Source organism: Panthera tigris, chromosome F3 (assembly GCF_018350195.1).
Source record: "Panthera tigris isolate Pti1 chromosome F3, P.tigris_Pti1_mat1.1, whole genome shotgun sequence".
Classification (NCBI taxonomy): Eukaryota; Metazoa; Chordata; class Mammalia; order Carnivora; family Felidae; genus Panthera; species Panthera tigris.
Window position 1 is genome coordinate 66402364 of NC_056678.1, and position 22122 is coordinate 66424485.

At 54.6% G+C, this 22122-nt stretch overlaps 1 protein-coding gene and 1 pseudogene across 1 annotated transcript; one reads left to right on the forward strand and one right to left on the reverse strand.

Moving 5' to 3' along the window:
• The first annotated feature begins 246 nt into the window (after positions 1–246).
• On the forward strand, positions 247–2016 carry LOC102955620 (annotated as a pseudogene).
• Positions 2017–17476: 15460 nt separating this feature from the next.
• LOC102949709 (antigen-presenting glycoprotein CD1d-like) lies at positions 17477–22122 on the reverse strand. Its single transcript, XM_042975728.1, has 6 exons — positions 22058–22122; positions 20863–21329; positions 19873–20151; positions 19108–19395; positions 18306–18393; positions 17477–18195 (listed from the first exon to the last, which is right to left on the reverse strand). The coding sequence occupies exons 1-6, from the start codon at positions 22120–22122 to the stop codon at positions 18174–18176; spliced, it is 1209 nt and encodes a 402-aa protein (XP_042831662.1). The 3' UTR covers positions 17477–18173.

Here is a 22122-nt window from a genome sequence, read left to right on the forward strand (position 1 = left end):
GATACAGAGGAGAAAAGATGAAAAAGAGAGAAGACAGCTTACAGGATTTATGGAACATGATCAAGCAGACTCATATACACGTTATTACGCGGGTCTCAGAAAGAGAGGAGAGAGAAAAGGGGGCAAAAAACTTGTTCATAGAAATGACCAGCAACGTGCATGGCATGGAGGAAGAAACGAACATCCAGATCCAGGAAGCCCAAAGCAATCACCAAATAAGATGAATCCAAAGTGACCCACACCAAGATGCATAATAATTATATTGTCAAAAGGTAAAGACAAAGACGTTAATGAAAGGAGATAAAAAGCAACAAAAGAAAAAAGCAATTTGTTACACACCCAGAAAGCTCCGAAAGATCACGGGCAGATCATCCAACACAGACTGTTGAGCTTTCTGTGAGCTTCACGGAGACGGCAAAGCCAAGCCACTAGTAGGTACCAGAAAGATAGAGAGGAATCAAGGCAAACCAGCATCTGCAGAAAAAGGTAAATGTTTATAGCTGCACGTATACTTGGTATAAAAACCTACTTCTGGGGAACTCATTGGTCCAAGGAGAAATCATGCTAAAAATGTACAAGAATTTAGGACTAAAGAACAATAAAAACACAACATATCAGAACCTGCGAGACGCACGGCCCAGTTTTGGACAAGAGCCTACCCATCAGCGGCTCGATTCGTATCTTTACTTTGTTGCTCAAACCTTGCAAAGCTGTGATGTGTTTGCTACTCTACTTTCTAAATTTCTTTTTTAATGTTTATTTACTTTTGAGGGAGAGAGAGAGAGAGGCAGAGACAGAGCATGAGCGGGGAAAGGGGAGGGGGAGGGGCAGAGAGAGAGGGAGACACAGAATCCCAAGCAGGCTCCAGGTTCCGAGCTGTCAGCACAGAACCCGATGTGGGGCTCGAACCCACAAACTGAGACCGTGACCTGAGCCGAAGTCAGTGGCTTAACCGACTGAGCCACCCAGGTGCCCCTGGCTACTCTACTTTCTAAGAATAGTGAGAACTGTATTGAAATCACCCCTGAAGTTCCCTCCATTTTTGCCTAGACTTGAAAACGCTTCTGTTTTCAGAATGAAACGCTGAAAATCAATGCGCTAAATGGCTAATTTAAGAGATCACTGAATGGCCTGGGTGTGCTTTGGTGGCAGTGGCTGGGGACCAGAACCAGCCTGCAGGCTTGCAGACCCAGTGTGGGTGGCTGGGAGGGGGTCTAGCTAAGCAGGTTTAGCATTAATGGGGTTTTCTGCACGAAAGGGGCAACTATGTGGGATGGGCTAAGTATTTCATGGCAGTGGCCTTCTTTTTTTTATATATATATATTTTTTAAATGTTTATTTATTTTTGACAGAGAGAGAGAGAGAGAGAGAGAGAGACAGAGCATGAACGGGAGAGGGGCAAAGAGAGAGGGAGACACAGAATCCGAAGCAGGCTCCAGGCTCTGAGCTGTCAGCACAGAGCCAACGCGGGGCTCGAACTCACAGACTGCAAGATCATGACCCTGAGCCGAAGTCGGACGCTCAACCGACTGAGTCACCCAGGCACCCCTTGGCAGTGGCCTTCTTATCGACACCAAGAAGCAAAGATCCCAGCTGCCAGGTTAGAGCGTGATTCATGAGTGCAGAAAACATGATTATGGGGACAGGATACAGTGGGATGCCAAGCAGGTTCCGTGACGACCAGATCCCTTGGAGGGAAATGGCGGACAGCAAGCTAAATACCAAACACCCTGACGTGTGCCACGCAGAGCTGAATGCCATCATGAACACAGATTGCACACCACAGGTGTGAAAGGTACGTTTCCTTGTTCCTTTGTAACGAATGTGCTAAGCTTATCATCCAGGCAGGTATGAAAGGAGTTATTTTGATGTCTGATGATTTACACCGTGACAGTGATGAGACAGTAGCTACGAGGCTCCCATTTGATTTGGCTGGGGTTACATTCGGGAAGCATAGGCAAGACTTTCATCGATTTTGATTCAGTGAACAGCAGACCTAGGCAGAAGCTTCGGTGAGTCACGTCTCATTAAAGCTCCGGGAGACTGGACTTTTCACCTGCTAAGAAGATGCTGATGCCTTCATCTTGAGGTTACAATAACTTTTTAATAGTCAATGCGGCAAAAGTAGACATCTAAACAATAGGAAGCCACACATCTTCCTGTCTCTTCTGTCACGTGGAATCTACATTTGTTTAAACTATTGATTTAGGGCTTAAAATGAAGGAGGCTATAGATGGCCTGCCATGTAGGTGTGGGATGCCTCCCCCCTTTGTCTCCTGGTTTGCTGGGGGGCCATGCTTCCGCAGAAAGGCACCTGCTCTCTGTCATCACCTGCTCTTTACCTGCTACATTGCTGGAAAGACCAATAAATTCTTGTGTGTTCTTAGTGGGCATGAGCAGACACATCGATTTGAACATCTGGCCCCAATGAGGCACATGGTGTCCTTGGGCAAAAAAAGTGAAACCCGAATGACAGTAGCCTTAAAGTCTTTGCTTTCGAGGGTCAAGGAGAACACCCACGCACCTACCCACCCAAAATCCCAGATAAGAAGGCGCATCTGCCCTTACAGATGATGAGCATAACTGAGCCAAGGACCCCTTCTCTGCTCCTGCTATCCTGCCACACACAGGGTCATGGCCCCTTGTCCCTCTAGGGGTGGGGACCCTGCTCCTGCTACCCTGCCACACACAGGGTCACAGCCCCTTGTCCCTCTAGGGGAGGGGACCCCTGTTGTCCGGCTGCTTGTTTTGGTTTGTTGGTCGCAGAGGTCCTCCCTTCATGAATTCCTCCTGTTGCGGAGATGCCGTACGGATGGAAGGAGCAGAGCACCCCCCTCCTTCCCTATGCGTGTGGCCTTCCACGTGCCAGAAGACCTACTCTACAGGACCCTCCACGACAGGAGAGTGTGAGTGAGGAATGAGAAACAGGGGCCACGGGAGCAGCTTATTCCGGATCGGTAGGTGGAGGGAGCTCACGGGTGCTCCTGGAGCTGTGCCTTCATCAACATCAATTCCAGTTCCTGACCACTGTGTGCTGGGGAGTCCGTGCCGTGCCCTCCTCTATAATCTCACTTAATCTTTCATTAAACACACCCAGTACCTTTGCTGAGACAATGTTTCTGTATCCTAAAGATTACGGCCTTATTATAGCGCCCATGTGTTCATGTCCATGAAGGAATAAGCACGAGTCTCCGCTCTAGGGCATCAAAGGTGACTTGGGTCCCGCAAGGGGAGTGACGGATGCTGTGTGGTGGACATGTCACATCGTACAGCAACTGTAAACAGCAGGTTAGCTGCACACCTGGCAGAGTCTTTGAGCAGGTGTTTGGGGGAAAAGAGCAAGAAGATGCTGACATACCCTGAGCTGAGGAACGTGATTCACTCGACCCTCTGTAACTGAGGTCCAACACATCAATAACTGAATCCCTGGGGCGCCCGGGTGACTCCATCGGAGAAGCGTCCGACTCTTGGTCTCAGCTCAGGTCATGATCTCACGGTTCGTGGGTTCGAGCCCTGCGTCCGGCTCTGCCGACAGCTCGGAGCCTGGAGCCTGCTTCGGATTCCGTGTCTCCCTCTCTCTCTCTCTGCCCCTCCCCGACCCGCGTTCTGTCTCCCTCTGTCTCAAAAATAAATAAACATCAAAAAAAAATTAAAATAGTTGTCTAGGTATGAAATTGGGAATGGAAGTGATTAATGAGGATAAACACAATAAATGAATACGCGGAAGAAAATGTCCTTGCCCCAACCAGAGATGCTGACATACCCTGAGCTGAGGAACCTGATTCCCTCGACTCTCTGTAACTGAGGTCCAACACATCAATAACTGAATCCCTGGGGTGCCTGGGTGACTCCATCGGAGAAGCGTCCGACTCTTGGTCTCAGCTCAGGTCATGATCTCACGGTTCGTGGGTTCAAGCCTCAAGTCAGGTTCTCTGCTGACAAGGCAGAGCCTCCTTGGGATTGTCTCACCTTCCCTCTCTGCCCCTACCCCACTCGTGCTCCCTCTCTCTGTCAAAATAAAGAAATAAACTTTTAAAAATGAATTAATAAAATAAAGTAAATGAATCCCTTATAAAATAGTAAGAAAAGAATATTCTATTCACAGAGCCGTGAATGACAGCTGCCGTGTATGGGGCTTACAACTTGTGTTGGTGTGGATACTGTGAAATACGGGAGAGCAGGAGCCACAAAGGGAGTGCAGGCTGGGCACAGCATCGTATGCTCACCCTTAACGGCAAAGACGCAACTAGAGAAAGGAAACATTACAAGTAGGTGTAAGGACGATCCAGTCAGCCGTGTTAATTAAACTCCTCAAAACAGTCCCCTTAATATACGTAACATTAGCAGTTGTCCTACACAGATCATTTTTGTCTTTCAATTATATTCTTCCGTAGGGCATGGTTTATCTCGGCAATGCTGTTCTGAAAAACTGGTAAATCTGCCGATTTGACGGAGTCTGCTTTCCTGTAAAATCAGGCGAATACGAATTCCGATCTCGTCACAACTTCCACGTCAGGATAGATACGAGAGGCTCACCGTCTGTCTGCCTCCCCGTGACCACCATCCGACGGCCACAGCCCAGAGCTCAGCCATAAATCTTGAGGAGCTTCTACCAAAACGGCTGTAACGAGGAGTGGTCTTTATCCCTTCGTGTTTTAGATCATCTGTGCGCTGGAAAGCTGCAGCTGCCAGACGGGCGCTGGGACCAGGGCTCAGCAAAGCCCTGCCAGGGCTCTGCACCTGGCCCGCACGTCTTTCTGAACGGCCGGTACTTAACGATGGCTGTGGCCCCTCGGCAGCAGTGTCTCCCGGCCACCGCGGCCAGCCTGGGAAGGACGGTGCTGTCCAGACCAGAGGGGGAGGCCAGCGCGCCAGGGCCTCTGGGCTCCCTCCACATGCCCGCGGTGTTGAGTCCACAGCCTTCCAGCCTTTCTGGGGTTAAATGATGCTCCTGGGAGATGGGGGCTCGCGAGGTCGAGGCTATTTGCCAAAAGGATGCTGCTCCCTGTTTGTTAGGCTGCATTACAGGCAAGTTACACACACGCGGAAGTGGGCAGAATAGCCTGGGGAAGCTAACTGGCCCACCTCCCTCTGGCCTGGCCTTCCCCTCCACACCCCTCCCCTCACCCACACCCCCTCCACACCCACACCCCTCCCCTCACCCACACCCCCTCCACACCCCTCCCCTCACCCACACCCCCTCCACACCCCTCCCCTCACCCACACCCCCTCCACACCCCTCCCCTCACCCACACCCCCTCCACACCCCTCCCCTCACCCACACCCCCTCCACACCCCTCCCCTCACCCACACCCCCTCCACACCCCTCCCCTCACCCACACCCCCTCCACACCCCTCCCCTCACCCACACCCCCTCCACACCCCTCCCCTCACCCACACCCCCTCCACACCCCTCCCCTCACCCACACCCCCTCCACACCCCTCCCCTCACCCACACCCCCTCCACACCCCTCCCCTCACCCACACCCCCTCCACACCCCTCCCCTCACCCACACCCCCTCCACACCCCCTTCCACACCCACAGCTTCACCCCCACACTTACCCACACCGCCACCAAATTCCAGCTGTCCTATTCTTTTTTCTACAAGCACTGGGAGTGCATCACAATACTAGAGCCGCTCCCAAAACAACCAGTGATTCTCTAATCCCATCAGAGGTTCAGCGTATTTTTTGAATGATTTTTACATTTTCAGATGGTTGGGAAAAAATCAAAAGAACGATGATTCATGACACGGGAGAATTACATGAAATTCAAACGTCGGTGTCCATAAATAAAGTTTTATTGGAACACAGACATACTCATTCAGTGCGGCCCACAGAGCCTCAATTATGTACTCTCTGGCCCCCATCGGAACACAATTGCCGACCCCAGCGTCCTCTTCCGTGGTCTCCACCGCCCCCAACCTGGAAGGAACTCTGAGCCGCAGCCCTGCCTAAAATTGTGTGACGTCAGCAGGGGACGAGCCCCCCACCTCCCGGGCCACAAAGGCACCAGCTCGGGGAGGGGGCCCCGGATGAGGGTGTTCGTGGTGACCAGCGGAACGGGGTGCTGCCACCAGAGGGAGCCGCTGCCTAGGGCACACCATTGGCGACTGAGTTTTTATTTTGGACTCAGGCTCACCCTTCGCACAGCGGTATCTCTATTTGCAAAATGTTCGAGTATCACATCGGCCCGAAAATCCATGTAATGACCGATTCCATAACATCAAATACTTTCAGGATTTGTGGATTTTACCCCATGAACTGACCCAACTCCCTGTCCTGTCGAACATTAAGGAACTCTGGTCATCCTAAGCCTTTTAAAAGACTCCAGGGTGGAGGCTTAGTGCCTCTAGGTTAACCCAGAAAAGTGAAGCCTTGTCTGGAGCCCTAAGACCCACGCCCCCTCACGGCGAGCACTGTTCTCAATGTTCCCTGACCAGGCAGGACTTCCACCAAAGTGCTCCTGTATGTTCCCCACCCTCCAGCAAGACTCGGTTCCCTTCACCCGTGACTTTTAATAGCACGATGACAATTTGTCTTACAGAGCCTCCCTCGTGGGGCTGCAGGAACAGGCCGGTAAGAAAGAGAAAACAGCCGGGGTGTTTGGTGCAGTAAGAGGTGTAACACAGGCAAGAGGGTGTTGTGACATTGCTGGATAAGAAAGAAGCACGTGCGGGCCGAGAGCGGCAGAAGTGACTCCCCGGACGTGGGAACTCGTCCCAGGCTTTCCTGAGATCAGGTGCGGAAGGTGACAGACACAGACACCTGTCTCCGAAAGAAGAGTTTTATTACCTACAGACTCCAAGGAAAGAGTCCGCGTGGGAGAGCGCAAAGTTCAGCCAGGAGGCAGGAGTGAGGGAAAGCGGGGCCCAAGCCTCGACTGTGGTTTCCACGGCAAAGGCGAGGCAGGGCCAGCTCAGCGGCTCAGGGTCGGCCGGTGGGCTGCAGCCGGCAGGAGGGTCTCCAGTCGCTGGTACCGGGCCCTGGGTCAGTGAAGGACGGGGGCGATCTTGGCTTGGCGTTGAGTCAGAGAACGGGGGTGGCTGGGGACATGGGATGTGGGCTGGCCGGTGTGCCACATGAAAGGTGAGCGCCTAAGAGAGTCATTTGCTAGTTTCAGAATCAGCCCGCCCTAGAGGGACAGTCTCTCCTGGCCAGCAAGATCCTCAAGATGTCAAACATCATAAAATACAGAAAATTCAAAAATGAGGGGCGCCTGGGTGGCTCAGTCGGTTGGGCGGCCGACTATAGCTCAGGTCATGAGCTCGCGGTCTGTGAGTTCGAGCCCCGCGTCAGGCTCTGTCCTGAGCGCTCAGAGCCTGGAGCCTGCTTCAGATTCTGTCTCTCTCTCTGTCTCTCTCTGCCCCTCCCCTGCTTGCTCTCTCTCTCTCAAAAATAATAAACAATAAAAAAGATTTTTTTAGTTAAAAAAAAAAAGAAAATTAGGGGCACCTGGCTGGCTCAGTCGGGTCGAGTGTCCGACTTCGGCTCAGGCCATGATCTCACGTTTGTGAGTTCGAGCCCCGTGTCAGGCTCTGCGCTGACAGCTCAGAGCCTGGAACCTGCTTCAGATTCTGTATCTCTCTCTCTCCCCCCCACTCCCCTGCTCATGCTCTGCCTCTCTCTGCCTCTCAAAAATAAATAAATGTTAAAAAAAATTTTTTTGAAGAAAGTTAAAAAGTGAGTAGTACAAGTGAGTCACAGTGGTGACTGGGGGACGGAGGGATAATTAGTCTGTCGAATTCAAGACTAGGTCACGGTGATGTACCCCAGGGCCCAGGACACCAGGGTCAGGAAGCGTGTGCGAGCACACAGACATGCACAGAATGGAGACTGAAGTGCAGGTGCAGAAACCCTGACGTATCTGCCTGCCTGTGGGGAAAATACAGTAGGAGGAAGTTCACTTACTTCTGCCTTCCACAGGTCACGTGAGTGGACCCCCTCCCCCAGGCAGGACTTACCCGGTGGCCCGACGCAGGGACAGACGCTGGACGCCTGTCCAGGTCAGCCGGTGGTCTCTGAGACAGGGGTCATACGTAGGTGAGTCGCTCACCCTGGCCCAGGCCTTGCGGAGAATTTCTAAGCGCAGCCAGGAGGGGGCAACTTGGGGAGCCTGGCGGTGTCCCTGAGTTGAGAAGACACTGGGAGTTCGGAGGCCCCAGGGGAGGCAGCGTGGCAGCCAGGAGAATGGGACAGCTCGGGAGACGTGCCCCAGGCCCCCGGGCCTCGGGCAGAGTCCTCTGGCGGGTTACTTCAGCAGGGTCACACAATTCGCTCAGACGAAGGGCCACCCTCACCCTGCCTAAAACTTAAAGACCAGCCTTGAAAGGGCCGCAGAGTTTCCCAAGTAGCAAAGGAAGCCCCCGTGTTAGGGTCGTAGCTCTCGTTTGGGGGTGATGACCCAGAGTGAAGGCCGTGCGCCACCTCTGGAAAGGACGCGGAGGTCGCGGCAGAGTCCCAGGCCACCTGCTGTCTTCGTGATGCTTCAGCCCACGTTAAGTTAAGCTATTATCCTATTTCCTCACTCGAGGATGTCCTCAAGCCCAAGTATGACAATGTGGTCTGTCCCCTGTAGGGAAGGGAAAGCTGACCGATGAACTGCCACACAACACTTAGCACCTCGTGTTTTAACTTTCACTTGTAAAAGCTCTCTTCAACCGCACACACGTGTTTATCGCATCGTTCTGGCGGAGAAAGGAAAGATACATTTAAGAGAAATAGGTTGGTTATGGATTCCGAAAACGTCGTAAAGCTGCCGTCACCCCTCCAAGTCGACTTTAAGAGACGTCATTCACCCCCACCACGGCAGCCTCCGTTCTGGTCCTCGGTGCAGGAGCCCGGGGCAGGCTGAGGGCCAGGCAGGAGCCAGCACACCCTTGCCCCCAGGTGGGATGTGAGACATTCCTCAGACACTCCCGGCTGCCCAAGAACAAAGGAAAGGACAGAAAACAAGTGCTACCTGATAGAGATCACAGTCATGCCATGCCGGGTCTGAGTCTCCATCAGTCTCCGTTTGCAAATGTCGCAGTAAGTTACGCGAAGAAGGCAATCTCATCAACAGCCGAATCTCCAGAAACCTACAGACTCAGTTTCCTGGAGCCCCAACATCACCCTCCCCTGCAGAGTGATGTGGGAACAAAGGCAGAAGGAAATGGCAGGTGAGATTAAATTTCCTTCTGACCTGCAGCCCGTCGACAAATACTTGTGGCAAAGGCAGAGCCTAACATTTCTCCAGGAAGCCCCTACTGTCCTAATGTTAATGCCCCACTAGAGGGAAAACAACCTTCGCTTGACCACAGCAAGGCCCCTGGCGTCCTAAGAGTCCTCTTTAGCAGATGAAAGTCCTTCTGGAGGCTTCCCTTTGGCCTTTCCTTCCCCCAACTCCATAGTATATAATGAGTCACTCCTCGCAACCCCAGTGCAGCCCTTCCCGCCCAGGGGTCCTGTCCCCGTGCTTTAGTAAAATCACCTTTTTGCACCAAAGAACGTCTCAAGAATTCTTTCTTGGCTGTCGGCTGCAGACCCCCACCACCACGCCAAAACCCCATCACAGCCACCACTCCCGTCTCCCCAGATCCACCTGACACGTAGTGGGCGCCTTACCACCAGCAAACCGCCACCTGTCCCACCCCCCTGGCACGTGGCTGTGCCCCCCCGGGAACACGTACCCAGAACGGCTGCGTCGGTTGTGTCTGTCTTCCACGAAGTCACTGGAAGGTGAGGAGAAGGGAGGTATCCCCTTCCTCCGTCCGGCCCCCCCGAAACTCTCAGGATGGAAAAACCATGACATCCCACACAGAAGCGTGACAGCAAGTGACAGCGGTGAGCTGGAAGGAACGGAGGTCCCTGTTCACTTCATGGGGCTGCCTTTGGGCGCCTGACGCTGGACGTCTAGTGAGAGAAATCAACTCTTATTCTGCTCCAACTGTGTTCTTCGGGCTGTTTCTGCCTCTAGCAGCCACGGCCGGTCCCGAGGGCCGCCCGTTGGCAGGTTTGTGTCACCGAAATGTAAGCATTCCTACATCCTTACCGGGAGAACTACCTTCTTGTACGCACAGCCTCACATTCTGGCACTTTCATTTTCGTAAAATGCAGTCTCTAGAGTCGGGTTTCTGAGTCGAGAGGCCTGTGGGTGTTTCACGTGAAGAGATTTTGTCAAACAAGGGCTGTTTTGAAAAAAATCACGGGCTGTGCTCCCTTATTGTTGCGAATCTGGTGAGAATGGGTATCTTGGTTTTTTTTACTGTAATTTGCATTGCCATGAATACTAATGAGGATGATTATCTTTTCTTATGTTTATGAGCCACTTCTTTAGGAGCTATCTGTTCAATCTTAGCCCACTTACTGTTTGAGTGTGGAGCTTTTCTTTCTTTTTTTTTTTTAATGTTTTTATTTATTTTTTTTTTAATTTTTTTTTTAACGTTTTATTTTTATTTTTGAGACAGAGAGAGACAAAGCATGAACGGGGGAGGGTCAGAGAGAGGGAGACACAGAATCCGAAACAGGCTCCGGGCTCTGAGCTGTCAGCACAGAGCCCGACGCGGGGCTCGAACTCACGGACTGTGAGATCATGACCTGAGCCGAAGTCGGCCGCTTAACCGACTGAGCCACCCAGGCGCCCCTGTTTTTATTTATTTTTGAGACAGAGCGTGAGCAGGGGAGGGGCAGAGAGAGGGGGAGACACAGAATCCGAAACAGGCTCCAGGCTCCGAGCTGTCAGCACAGAGCCCGACGCGGGGCTCGAACTCGCGGAGTGTGAGATCATGACCTGGGCTGAAGTCGGACGCTCAACCGACTGAGCCACCCAGGCCCCCCGAGCTTTTTCTTATAAATGAGCAAGAGACTTTTTCTCATTACTATCATATTAGCTAGTGCTGTACGTAAATTGCAATATAGGTATGTTCCCCAATCTAGGGTCAATTTATGCTGTTTGTTGCCGTACAAAATATTAATTTTTTTAAGATGCGTATTTTTTAAAATATTTATTTATTTTTGAGAGGGGGGAGGGACACAGAGAGAAGGGGACAGAGGATACAAAGGGGACTCTGCACTGATAGCACAGAACCTGACGCGGGGCTCAAACCCATGAACTGTGAGAGCCTAACCTGAGCTGAAGTCCGATGCTTAACCGACTGAGCCACCCAGGCGCCCCTTAACATGTGTATATTTTATTTTATAGTTTCCCAGTTCCTATTTTGCTAAAACAAAAAAACAAAAAAAACCCTTCAAACTTCAGTCTTTAATACGTCTGGAACTTACTGATGCCGTCAGGTGGGGCTCCAATATTATCTTCTTTTCGAGATGGAGAGACGAGCCCTCACTGATCATTCTTCTGCAGTGACATGAGATCACACGCTCTTCCTCGTCTTCCTGTTTTACTCCTCGATCCAACTGTTGGTCAGTGTTATTAACAGAGTAGTCTCTTATTAGCTTTTCATTTTTTATTTTATTTGGATTCAGATATGTTTGACATATAACATTGTGTACATTTAAGGCATGCATGTGAATTTGAAACGTTTGCATATTGTAATATCATTGCCACTGTAGCAATAATTGGCCCGTCTATCAGGTCACATAATTACTGCTTTTTAGTGGTTGGAATACATTTTTTTTAATGTTCATTTATTTTTTGAGAGAGAGATGGAGCCAGAGAGAGACAGAGTGTGAGCGGGAGAGGGGCAGAGAGAGAGGGAGACACAGAATTGGAAGCAGGCTCCAGGCTCTGAGCTGTCAGCACAGAGCCCCATGCAGGGCTCGAACTCAGGAACGGAGAGATCACGACCTGAGCCCAAGTCTGCTGCTCAACCGACTAAGCCACCAGGCACCCCAAGTGTCTGGAGTAATTGAAACTTAGTCTCTCAGCCAGTTTGATGACTGTGTGTGTATTCACTGCACGGCGCATCAGAATCTCCATGACTTATTTTCCACCTGATGCAACTTTGTCCCCTAAACATCTGTCCCCTCCCCCCGCCCATTACCACAGTATTTTGGTGACAGTGTCTCTGAGTTTTAATATTCAGTATGGCAGATCCTATACCTGCACCATTTTTTTCCCACATTTTTGGCAGTTTTAATACTAAGAACTTCATTTAATTTACATGAACCCTCTTGGGGGGGTTGATATTTGATTATATCAAAGAATAGAGTACACCTTTCCATTAATTCCGAACACGTCTTTTGTCCTGAGGACCCTCTGCTTTTCCTTATTTGGGGCATGTGCCATTCTTGTGAAGTACATTCCTAAGAATCATAAACTTCTCTCGCTTTTTGGAATGTGCACTATTCTCATTTTCATTTCTAGCTGGTTCTTGCTAATAGAGAGATTAGCTTTGATTTTCATACACTTACCTTGTCCGCACGACGAAATTCCCATTCCGGTTCAAGTCCTTCTTTGCTTTGTCAAATATGGACGCTTGAGCTTTCCAGGTATGTGCTCATATCATCTGTGCAAAGAGCTAAGCTTAGCTCTTCTTGTCACATCTGCAAGGGACACATGGGTCACTCTGCCATGGCACCTGGCTCTGAGGCCCGACAGAAGGCGACTTTGGCTTGGTTTTCCGAAGGCTGCAAAGCCATCAGGACATCTCAACCCTCTTGGTTCTGTGTGCTCGCTCCCCTGGCCTGGCCCAGACCTCGGAGCACAAGCACATTCTCCGTGTCGGCGCCCTTTGATCACACGGCGAGAACACCGCGAGGCACCAGCTACGCTTCCTGTCTCTCCTTCCCCCGAGCCAGGACATTAAAAGTCTGAAGTGCAGCACAGAACGTGTGACTTCACGCCTTTCAAAAAGTGTTCCCTGGGAGTCAGATTTACATTTCCGAGCCCCAGGAAGGTGTTGGGCTCTCGTTGCTATGGTAGCTGTGGTTAGTGTTGTTGAAATATAAAATCCAAGATACAGGCCATGCGTGTGATTTTCCACTTTCTTCCATTTCGAGCTATTTTTCTGGAACTAACAGAAACGATCTTCTCAGGAAGTTCTCACAAGGCTCTGACCCTTGGTTTCTTCTATCCGCCGACCGCCGTGTGGCCACTCACAGGCTACACATCCCTCCGCGGCCTAACTTCACAGGGAGCTCATCGTAACCCGGAGGCATTTCAGGACCCAGTATTAAATTCTGTGTCCATCTCCAGACCAGACGAATGTTCCAATACCATCACCGAGAGTGTCTCAACATGCCTTGGCTCCAGTGCCAAGGGTTATAATTTACCCAGGATGCAGACAATTCTTGGCCACCCACAGGTAGCAGGTGTAAATCTTCGACTGTAAGCTCAGTGTGCAGGAAATACCACTTTCCTTAGTTTCTACTGGTTAACCTGTCACTTCTCAGTCCGAGCATCGTCCCAGTCTGTGGTGGGGGAGACGTAACCTTAGTTGTCCCTGGTGTCTTCCCGCCCACCCCCTCCCTGGAGTCCTGACTCTAACACAGCAACAGCCCCTGGTACTCATTCACAGAACCACACAGATCACTGCTCAGATAGTCACCTCACTTCCCGTTCAGCCTCTCAGATCCAGTGTCCCCTCTGCCATTTCTGCACCACAATCAGGAGCGTGAGACGTTTGTCAGTTTCCCCCACTCTGCTGCCCCGTACTGCCACCTAGTCCTTGTCTCGGGGACCCTGCCGCCTCCCTGGGACAGGTGCTTTCTGCAGTTAGAGCCCCCCGACGCCTCCCCACCAGGGAGAACATCCTGTTCTAGTTTGGGAAGGTCTTCCTGTTTTGTCAGGATGTTCTGTTCAAGCACTGACATCCTATCCTGCCCGCAATCGCTAAACATTTGGAAACAGAACCTAGCATGACCCTGAAGGCATTTCTGTTTTCTGCTCTGCCACATTCTTCCTCTGCGGTGCAGGGAAATGAGTGGGTATCTGACACGGATAAGGAGAACGGAAGAGAAAATTTCAAGGAAAGGAATAAAGACATATGTTAAAGTGTCAAACAGTATCCAGACACATAACTGCAGGATTTTTCAACGCGAGAATTTTTTGCCCACAGGCCAGGTTTTTTGTTGCTGTTTTTAACCTTCACAGGCTGTGTGTGAACACTGGGGTGCTAAAGGTGGGGAGCCTGTGGTTGGCGGGACACTGGGCGGGAGCCCGGAGGCTGTGCCAGAAAAGCCCCGATGCGAGGGTCCGGCTTAGCAAAGACAGACATTTCTCTGCAGATGGGGTTGAGTGGAAAATCACTCACGCTGTGAGCCAGGAAGGAGGAAAGATGTAGGAACCGTTCCCGGATAATCCTGACTTTCGCCAGAAGATAGGAAAGGTGGTAATATGCAGGGTGAAAAGCTGGGGGGGTGGGGGGTAAAAATGTGGAAGAATCCCTATAGGGACGGTTCGATAAAATCAGCAAGAGAATGCAAACCATGCAAAAAGCCAGCGCGAGTTCAGAAAAAGAAGTTGAAGAGGGTACAGCCTCTCCCGGGCTGTATCGCAGCGCAGGAGCCGAGCTGAGCCTGAGGCACGAAAGTGCACGCAAAGGTGAGCTCAGCAGCCACGGGACCAAAGTGACGGGAGAGCCTGGGGAGTGCGCGCTGGTGTGGGAAGGTGCGGTGGCCTTGGAACAGAGGCCACGCCAAGAGGAGGCACCGAGGAGAGGAGTCAGGGCTACAACTGGGCACGGCACACACAGGAGGCAGTAAATGGCCAGAAAGTTGGTCCCCGTTTACACCTGTCCTGGCTTATTAACAGCACGCCTCGAAGCCTGGCACAGAGGATGGCCTGACACAGAACATCAGATCGAAGCTCCAGGACGAAAAGTTAACGCCAAGTGGCTCGTCGCTGTGCCGTAGACCCAAGAGCAAGAGTGAATTCGAGGGATAGCCTTGGAGAGCTGGCCGATTCCTCTCTCCGGTCGCAGATACACCCACGTGCGTCCACCTGAGTCCAATGAGGAAATAGAAACCAATCAGTGAGCCAAACGGGAGTCCAGTCGAATTAATAAACTATAAGAAAATAACTATAAGATAAAAGGAAACTCTACATAGGACCCCAGGGCCGGGGAGAATATCCAAGGAAGAAGAATACACCCCGAGAGGTGAGCCTCCTCCGCAGAGGCTGGAGTGCAGACCTCATCGGAGAAGGTGCAGTTCAGCCCCGTGGGTGGCAGAGAAGTTCGCTGGCTTCTTCGGGCCAGAGCTGGCCTGCAGTCACTGGACAAGCTGGAAGCAGCTCTCCAGACCTCGGCCCGGGGCTTGGCGACAGTGCGGCTCAGTGGGGACCTCCAGGCGGCAGGGGGACTAAGCACATACAAGTGTCTGCGGTGGGTATGGGGACGCCAGGAGGCGCAGGGAGTCCCAGTGGCACCTGGGAGTGTCCACATCAAGAGGGCATGGGAAGGTCATCCCCAGGCTGAGGCTGCGAGGTCCCCCAGTGCCCGTGAGCTCTGGGAAGGCGGGTGGGGCAGCGGCACGCGGGGTGCCTTCGCGCCCATTCTGCACACCCACCACGCCACGCAGGAGCTCGAACCTGCAGAGGGTCCCTTCCTCCAGCAGCATCTCTCCAGGGCCCTCTACTGAAAACTCTGCTGCTCACTTTAAAGAAGTGATCGGAGGGATTCCACCCATCATCCCCCAGCACAGACGAAGGATGGTTCTGGAGCCCAGCGACAAGAAAGTGACGAACAGCACCGCACTCAGCCAAGAGCACGATATTCACAGAGAGAACATCAACCCCGTGGAGAATGAATCCTTCCGCGTTTCTGGAGATGTTTTAAACTGAGGATCGAGGGGCGCCTGGGTGGCTCAGTCAGTTAAGCGTCTGACTTCAGCTCAGGTCATGATCTCAGGGCTCATGAGTTCGAGCTGCGCATCAGGCTCTGGGCCGACAGCTCGGAGCCTGGAGCCCACTTCGGATTCGGTGTCTCCCTCTCTCTCTCTTCCTCCCCCGCTCGCGCTCTGTCTCTCGCAAAAATACATAAACATTAAAAAAATTAAAATAACCATAATAAATAAACTGAGGATTGGAAAGCAGGACAGATTTTCTCAAAGACAGGCCTTTATTTCCACAGTAATAAATCGGTCGCTTAAAAACAAAGCAGGGTAGGGGCGCCTGGGTGGCGCAGTCGGTTAAGCGTCTGACTTCAGCCAGGTCACGATCTCGCGTCTGTGAGTTCGAGCCCCGCGTCAGGCTCTGGGCTGATGGCTCGGAGCCTGGAGCCTGTTTCCGATTCTGTGTCTCCCTCTCTCTCTGCCCCTCCCCCGTTCGTGCTCTGTCTGTCTCTCTCTGTCCCAAAAATAAATAAAAAACGTTGAAAAAAAAAAATTAAAAAAAAAAACAAAAAACAAAGCAGGGTTACCGTAAATCCACACTGAAGCGTTTCCAGAAAGATTTCAGAAAGGGCTTGAACACGCAGGCACCAAGAAGGAGGAAGGCCAGTGCGAGGCGTTGGCGGCCTAACAGGGCTGGAAGTTAAGCTGAACCGCATGGCCTGAGCCCACTGTCACACCAAAGGCAGTAGTAACACGGCCAAGGTTTGAAGGCACCGTAATACCACCGCATATTTGCACACATTTGCTCTTTACCCTGTGGCGTAATCTGTCTCCACTCACTCGAGCTGTTGTAACAAAAGGCCACAGAAGGGGTGGCTGAGAAACAGCAGAAATGTATCTCTCACGGGCTGGAGGCTGGCGGTCCAAGACCAAGGCCCTGGCACATTCGGGGCCCGACTGAGGTTCTGCCTCCTGGTTCCGTCTGACACAGGAGGAAACTGAGTCTGAGGCCAGAACCCTGGTCTCCGGACCCAGGGCATCGGCTGGTTCACCTCATTGCCTCTTCGAGTCCTGTGCCAAACTCCCCTTCCAGGAAGCCCTTCCTGACTAACCCCAGGCCGGTATTTTCACTTGGCATTTCTGAGGAATTTGTAGCCCAGCGTTACCCAAAGCCTGAGCACAGCGGCTCTCTAACTTTCGCTGAAATCTGAGGGCTTGTTAAAACACAGCTTCCGGGGTTGGGAGAGCACCCCCATTTCTCATTCTGTAGGTCTAGGGTGAGGTCTAGAATAACGTGCAAGTTCCCAGTGGTGCCGAGGCCGCCGGTCGGGAGACCACAACTGGGAACCACGGCTTCAGGAGAAAGAGCTAAACCCACATCCTGGCTCAACCAGAGAGTTCAGCACACAAGACGCCAAATCTTCATTTTCTCAGGCAAAGACTCTCCGGCAACAGTGTTGTGCCACTTCCTCTGGACGCTCAAAGGTCAGACCCAGGAACAGGGCAGCCAGCTGGGCGGTGATCAGTGCAGCTCACACCTGCTCAGTGGGTTCACCCCTTCCTGAGCACCGTCGCATCTAACGGCCGTAAGCAGAAGAGCCTATTTGGGGAGACACCCTCGCGACCCTCTTCCAATGTGAAAAAAGCAACTGGCCCCTTGAGACAAATATCCCTACCCAGAGTAACTTTTTATCTACGCAACACACATCCACACTGGCTTCTCCTTCATAAGCCAGTTGCGGCAAACAAAAGCTTGGCAAACTTCTGCTTTTTCCATGAGCTCACTTTATTTTAAAGGGAAAACATCCCCCTTTATAAATCCAAATTCACATACGAGACCACGCCCTAAAACTACCAATACGACATTCAGGACAAACTTCTTTCCAGAAGAGACACAAACGAGGAGCCCCCCACATTGCCAGCAACCAGCAGAGACGTATCTGGGGTGTCCCGAATACCTTGTAACAGTTTGAGCGCACATTTGAACATCAGGGATGCTCACACAAAAATCCCCTTTCAAGAAAAGTGCCCTTTTCTTGAAAAGTGTGGGCTATAGCCAAGCGCAGGGTCTTCATCCATTCCTTCATTCCTTCATTCATTTTCTGGTCGGTCTTCCTTTATCCTTGACAAGAAGAAGCTGGACCAAGCACTTCCTGATTCACTCCCGATTCCACCGTGCAAACAACCAACGGGCACCCACTCCCTCCCGCCCCGGCCCGCATCCGCTTGTGCCTGGAAGTCCACACTTCTATTTTTGTAGAACCACTTGGGCTTAGGAACTTGCAGTACAGTGGAAAAGAACTTAAATCTTCTTAGATGAATTGTCGAAAGGATGTGATGAGAGCAGCCTTGTGACAACTGCCTGCTTCTTCAGGGCACCTCTCTTTCACCCTCAGCGGCTGAGCTGCCGTCCTGGGAACTTGGGCTCCTGAGTCCCAGGCCAACAGGTGCCGTAAGCACAGTCACAGGATGTTTTGATAGGAGCTGCGAGAGCATAGGAAGGGAGAGCACATTAAGGAAAAGGGGAGAGGGGCTGGAGGAGGGAAGAAACGGGCAGAGGCTGAGGGAAGGAGGGGTCGGGAAGGGGAACCTACCAGCGCCTCTTGAGGGTTAAGTATACAACACACCCAGTGATCACAAGGGACACCAGCACGGCCACGGCGATCAGCCCCGTGGGGGACCCTGCGTGGAGAACACAGGCTGTCAGCACAGGACCCCTCTCTATCCCAAGGCCCGCGGTCTAAGCCCGTGTGAAGGTGCCAGGTGGCCCACACAGGTGCCCATTTCCCTTCCTCTGTAGTCTGGAGACCCCATGTCATCTCAGGGACTGGGCGCCCTGACCCCTTCGCTCCAGCACACGGCGGGACGGCACACGGGGGAAGGGCAACCGCTCTGTAGCCGGGACCTCAGTCTAGATCCAGTCTTCCACCTCCCACCATGAGACAGTGAACCTGACCCAGCTCAGTCTCCACATCTTCAACTATAAAATTACAAGAAGGGCACCCGTTTCAAAGGAGCCGGGGACAAGTGGACACCACGCTGTGCACAGTCAGGAAGCTCTCAGGACCTGCCGCTCCCTTGTGCCCCCCCCCCCCGCCCCCGGCGGTCTCCTGGGGATGACTCCTCTGAGATTCTTTATTTACCACCTACTTCTGGACCTGCAGGTGTTTGGTCTCTCTTTCTTCCTGTAGGTGGAACATTGGTCTCAATCCTTTTTGAGTTCCGACTTTGTTCCCCTCCTTCCTATATCTGGAATCCCCTCCTTCCAACCCTCCTGGTGGGCGGGGGCTCATCTTGGAAACTCCTCTATCCTTGTGTGTGTCCAAATCCACCCCCGGCCAGTGCCTCCCTCTATGCCTGAGGACCCTCTTCTCCGGGCCCTGTGGGGTACCAGACCTTTTTCACCCCAGTGGAGGACCATGTCCCGGCCTCCTAGACTGCTGTGTCTCACTCGGCAAGACAGGCCGGCCGCCTCCCCGGCCGCCACGTCCAGGGTCACCCGAAGATACCACGTCTCGTCAGCGTGGGGCAGGACGTCGCCGCGCCGGGTGCCCGGCTGCTCCTGCTCACCCCGCATCCACGTCACCCACACTGGCTTTGGGTAGAAGCCGGACACGTGGCACACCAGGAGCAGACGGCCAGGACCGGGACTGGGGCCACTGGACAGCCAGGCCTCGGGCTTCACTGTGTCCAACAAAGAAACGGGAGTGGGGGGGGGGGGTCTCAAGGCAGGAACTCCGCATCCCACGTTTCCACCTCTGGAGGTGAAGTCGGTCATGACCTATCCATTTGTGTTGTCTTCTCCAGGAAAGCCGCTGGACCCGACCCCCTCCCCCGTCTCAGGCTCCCATGAGGGCCCTGCATTCGGCTGTCACACGGGTCCCACTGCCTTAATTGTTCACCTGCCTTCTCCCCCTCCCCTCAGGTAGATTGCCTGTTTGACCCTCAGTGTTTATTTAATTCGGATCGCGGAACCCAAAGGGTGCTCAGAGAAGGTCTGTGGGATGAATAAATACCCTCGCACCCTCTCCCCACCTTCCTGAGCCTCCCCACTCCCACCCCCACCCCGAGGATGATCTAAGGGCTGTGAGCTCCGGGAAGGAAGACCCAGGTGGAGCTCTGGAGAGGAGGGCAGGGAGGGGGGAGAGGGGGCGGGCTCACCTTGCTTCTCCAGCTCCGACTTCCCTGCCTCCAGGATGTCCCTGACAAACAGGGGGCAGGTATCATTGAGGAGCAACTGTATTGTTTTCCGGGTCCCCTGGTCCTCGTTGAGCTTCCTGGAGACCCTGTCTGCCCAGACGGGGGCACTTGGGATGGGCACCCAAGAGGTGCCTTGGAAGCGGAGGATCTCCTGTCCTTGGAAGGCCCCGTGGAAGAAGCTTTGCGAGGTGTTCCCGGGGAGAACCTCACAGCCAGCGGACACTTGGATCTCAAAGGGATCTGGGAAGACGCGGAGAAGGAGGGCCGAAGTGGGGGAGGCGTGCGGGGTCTCTCGGGGGACCCGGAGTCTGGGGCAGCGCGCGCAGCGTGAGGGTCAGAGGCAGGGAGCGCGCAGGATCCTGGGAACCCGGACCGGGAGGTGCGAGCGGGGAGTCCCAGGGGTAGGGGGGGGACGCCGGGCCCGGGGTAGGGGGTACGGGGGCACGCCGTGCCGGGGTGGGGGGGGTGGGGGGGGTAAGGGGGACGCCGGGCCCCGGGGATAGGGGGTACGGGGACACGCTGTGCGGGGGGGGGGGGGGGAGTGGGGTAAGGGGGACGCCGGGCGGGGGGAGGAGGCCGGGGGGGGGGAGGGAGTGAGGGGGGGGGACGCCGGGCCCCGGGGATGGGGGTACGGGGACACGCCGTGCCGGGGGGGGGGGTGGTGGGGGGGCTGGGGGGGGTGGGAGGGGTGGGAGGGGGTGAGGGGGACGCCGGGCCCCGGAGATAGGGGGTACGGGGGCACGCCGTGCCGGGGGTGGGGGGGGTTGGGGGGAGTAAGGGGGACGCCGGGCGGGGGGAGGGGGCCGGGGGGGGGAGGGAGTGGGGGGGGGACGCCGGGCCCCGGGGATAGGGGATAGGGGGGACGCCGGGCGGGGGGGGGCGTGGAGGGGGCGACGCCGGCCCGGGGCGGGGGGCGGGGGGCCGGCCCCGGGGGGCCGCCGTCCAGCTCACAGTCGAAGTGCAGCATTTTGACGAGCTCCTGCATGTCGCGGGTGAAGCCCTTGCGGTACACGCGTAACCGGCGCTGCATGTCGTCCCACTGCCGCTGGCCCCACGAGCCCCGGGCCCAGGGCTTGAGGAAGCGCACGGTGTCCGAGGCGCCGCTCCAGCGGTAGGCGCGCAGCCCCCCGACCAGCGCCAGGCCGTCGGAGCGCGCCCAGCTGCTGTTGGCGAAGGCCGACATCTGCAGGCACCGCAGCTCGGCGGCGCCGGGGGAGCTGCCGGGGCAGCGCGCGGGCAGCCAGAGCCAGCAAACCAACAGCAGCCACCCGCCGGGGCGGCGGAAGGGCGACCGCCCCCCGCGCGCGGGGCCCCGGGACCCGCGGTCTCCGGCGCCCCGCGCGCGCGCCGCCCCGCGCGCCCCCAGGGCTTCCACGGATCCGGGGGAAGCCCCCAGGGCAGCAAAAGGCCACGGCCGCCTGTGGGCGCCGTGGACTCCGGACTTCCCTGTCGGCCCCGGGGCCCGCCCCGCGTCCCGCCCACCTCCGATTGCCCCTCCTCTCGCATCTCCCCACCCCTTCCCCCCCTAACCCTGCCCCCTGGCCGCCTCCCCCTACCCCCCCCCCCCGCCCCCGCCCCTTTCCCTGGCTCCCTGATCTCTGATCCCCCGCCCTCCCCCATCCTCCCTCCTCCAGTCTCTGATTCCCCAGCCCCCCGTCCTGTCCCCCAGTCCCTGATCACCCTTTCCCTATTCCCCATCCTCCCCCATCTCTGACCCCCCCCACCCCCATCCTCCCCCTCCAGTCTCTGATCCCCCCACGCCCCCATCTCTGACTCCCCCCGCCCCCATCCTCCCCCCTCCAGTCTCTGATCCTCCCTCCTCTATCCTCCCCCTCCCATCTCTGATTCCCCTCCCCCATCCTCCCTCCTGCAGTCTCTGACCCTTCCATGCCCCCATCCTCCCCGCTCCAGTCTCTGATCCCCCCTCCCCCATCTCTGATCCCCCCTCCCCCATCCTTCCCCCTCCAGTCTCTGACCCCCCCATCTCTGATTCCCCTCCCCCATCCTCCTCCCTCCCCCACCGCCCCTCCCCTCCTCCAATCTCTGATCAATATCCAGAGTCTTCCACCTCAGTGTCCTTAGTCCCTCTTTCCTCCATCCATGTCCTTGCTCTCCTCCTCCCCTCACCCAGGCCTTCTAGGTGCACCTCTCCGCAGGCGTCCTCTCGGGGCCCCCACTGCCTATACACTCTCTCCTCCAGCTCTCACTCAT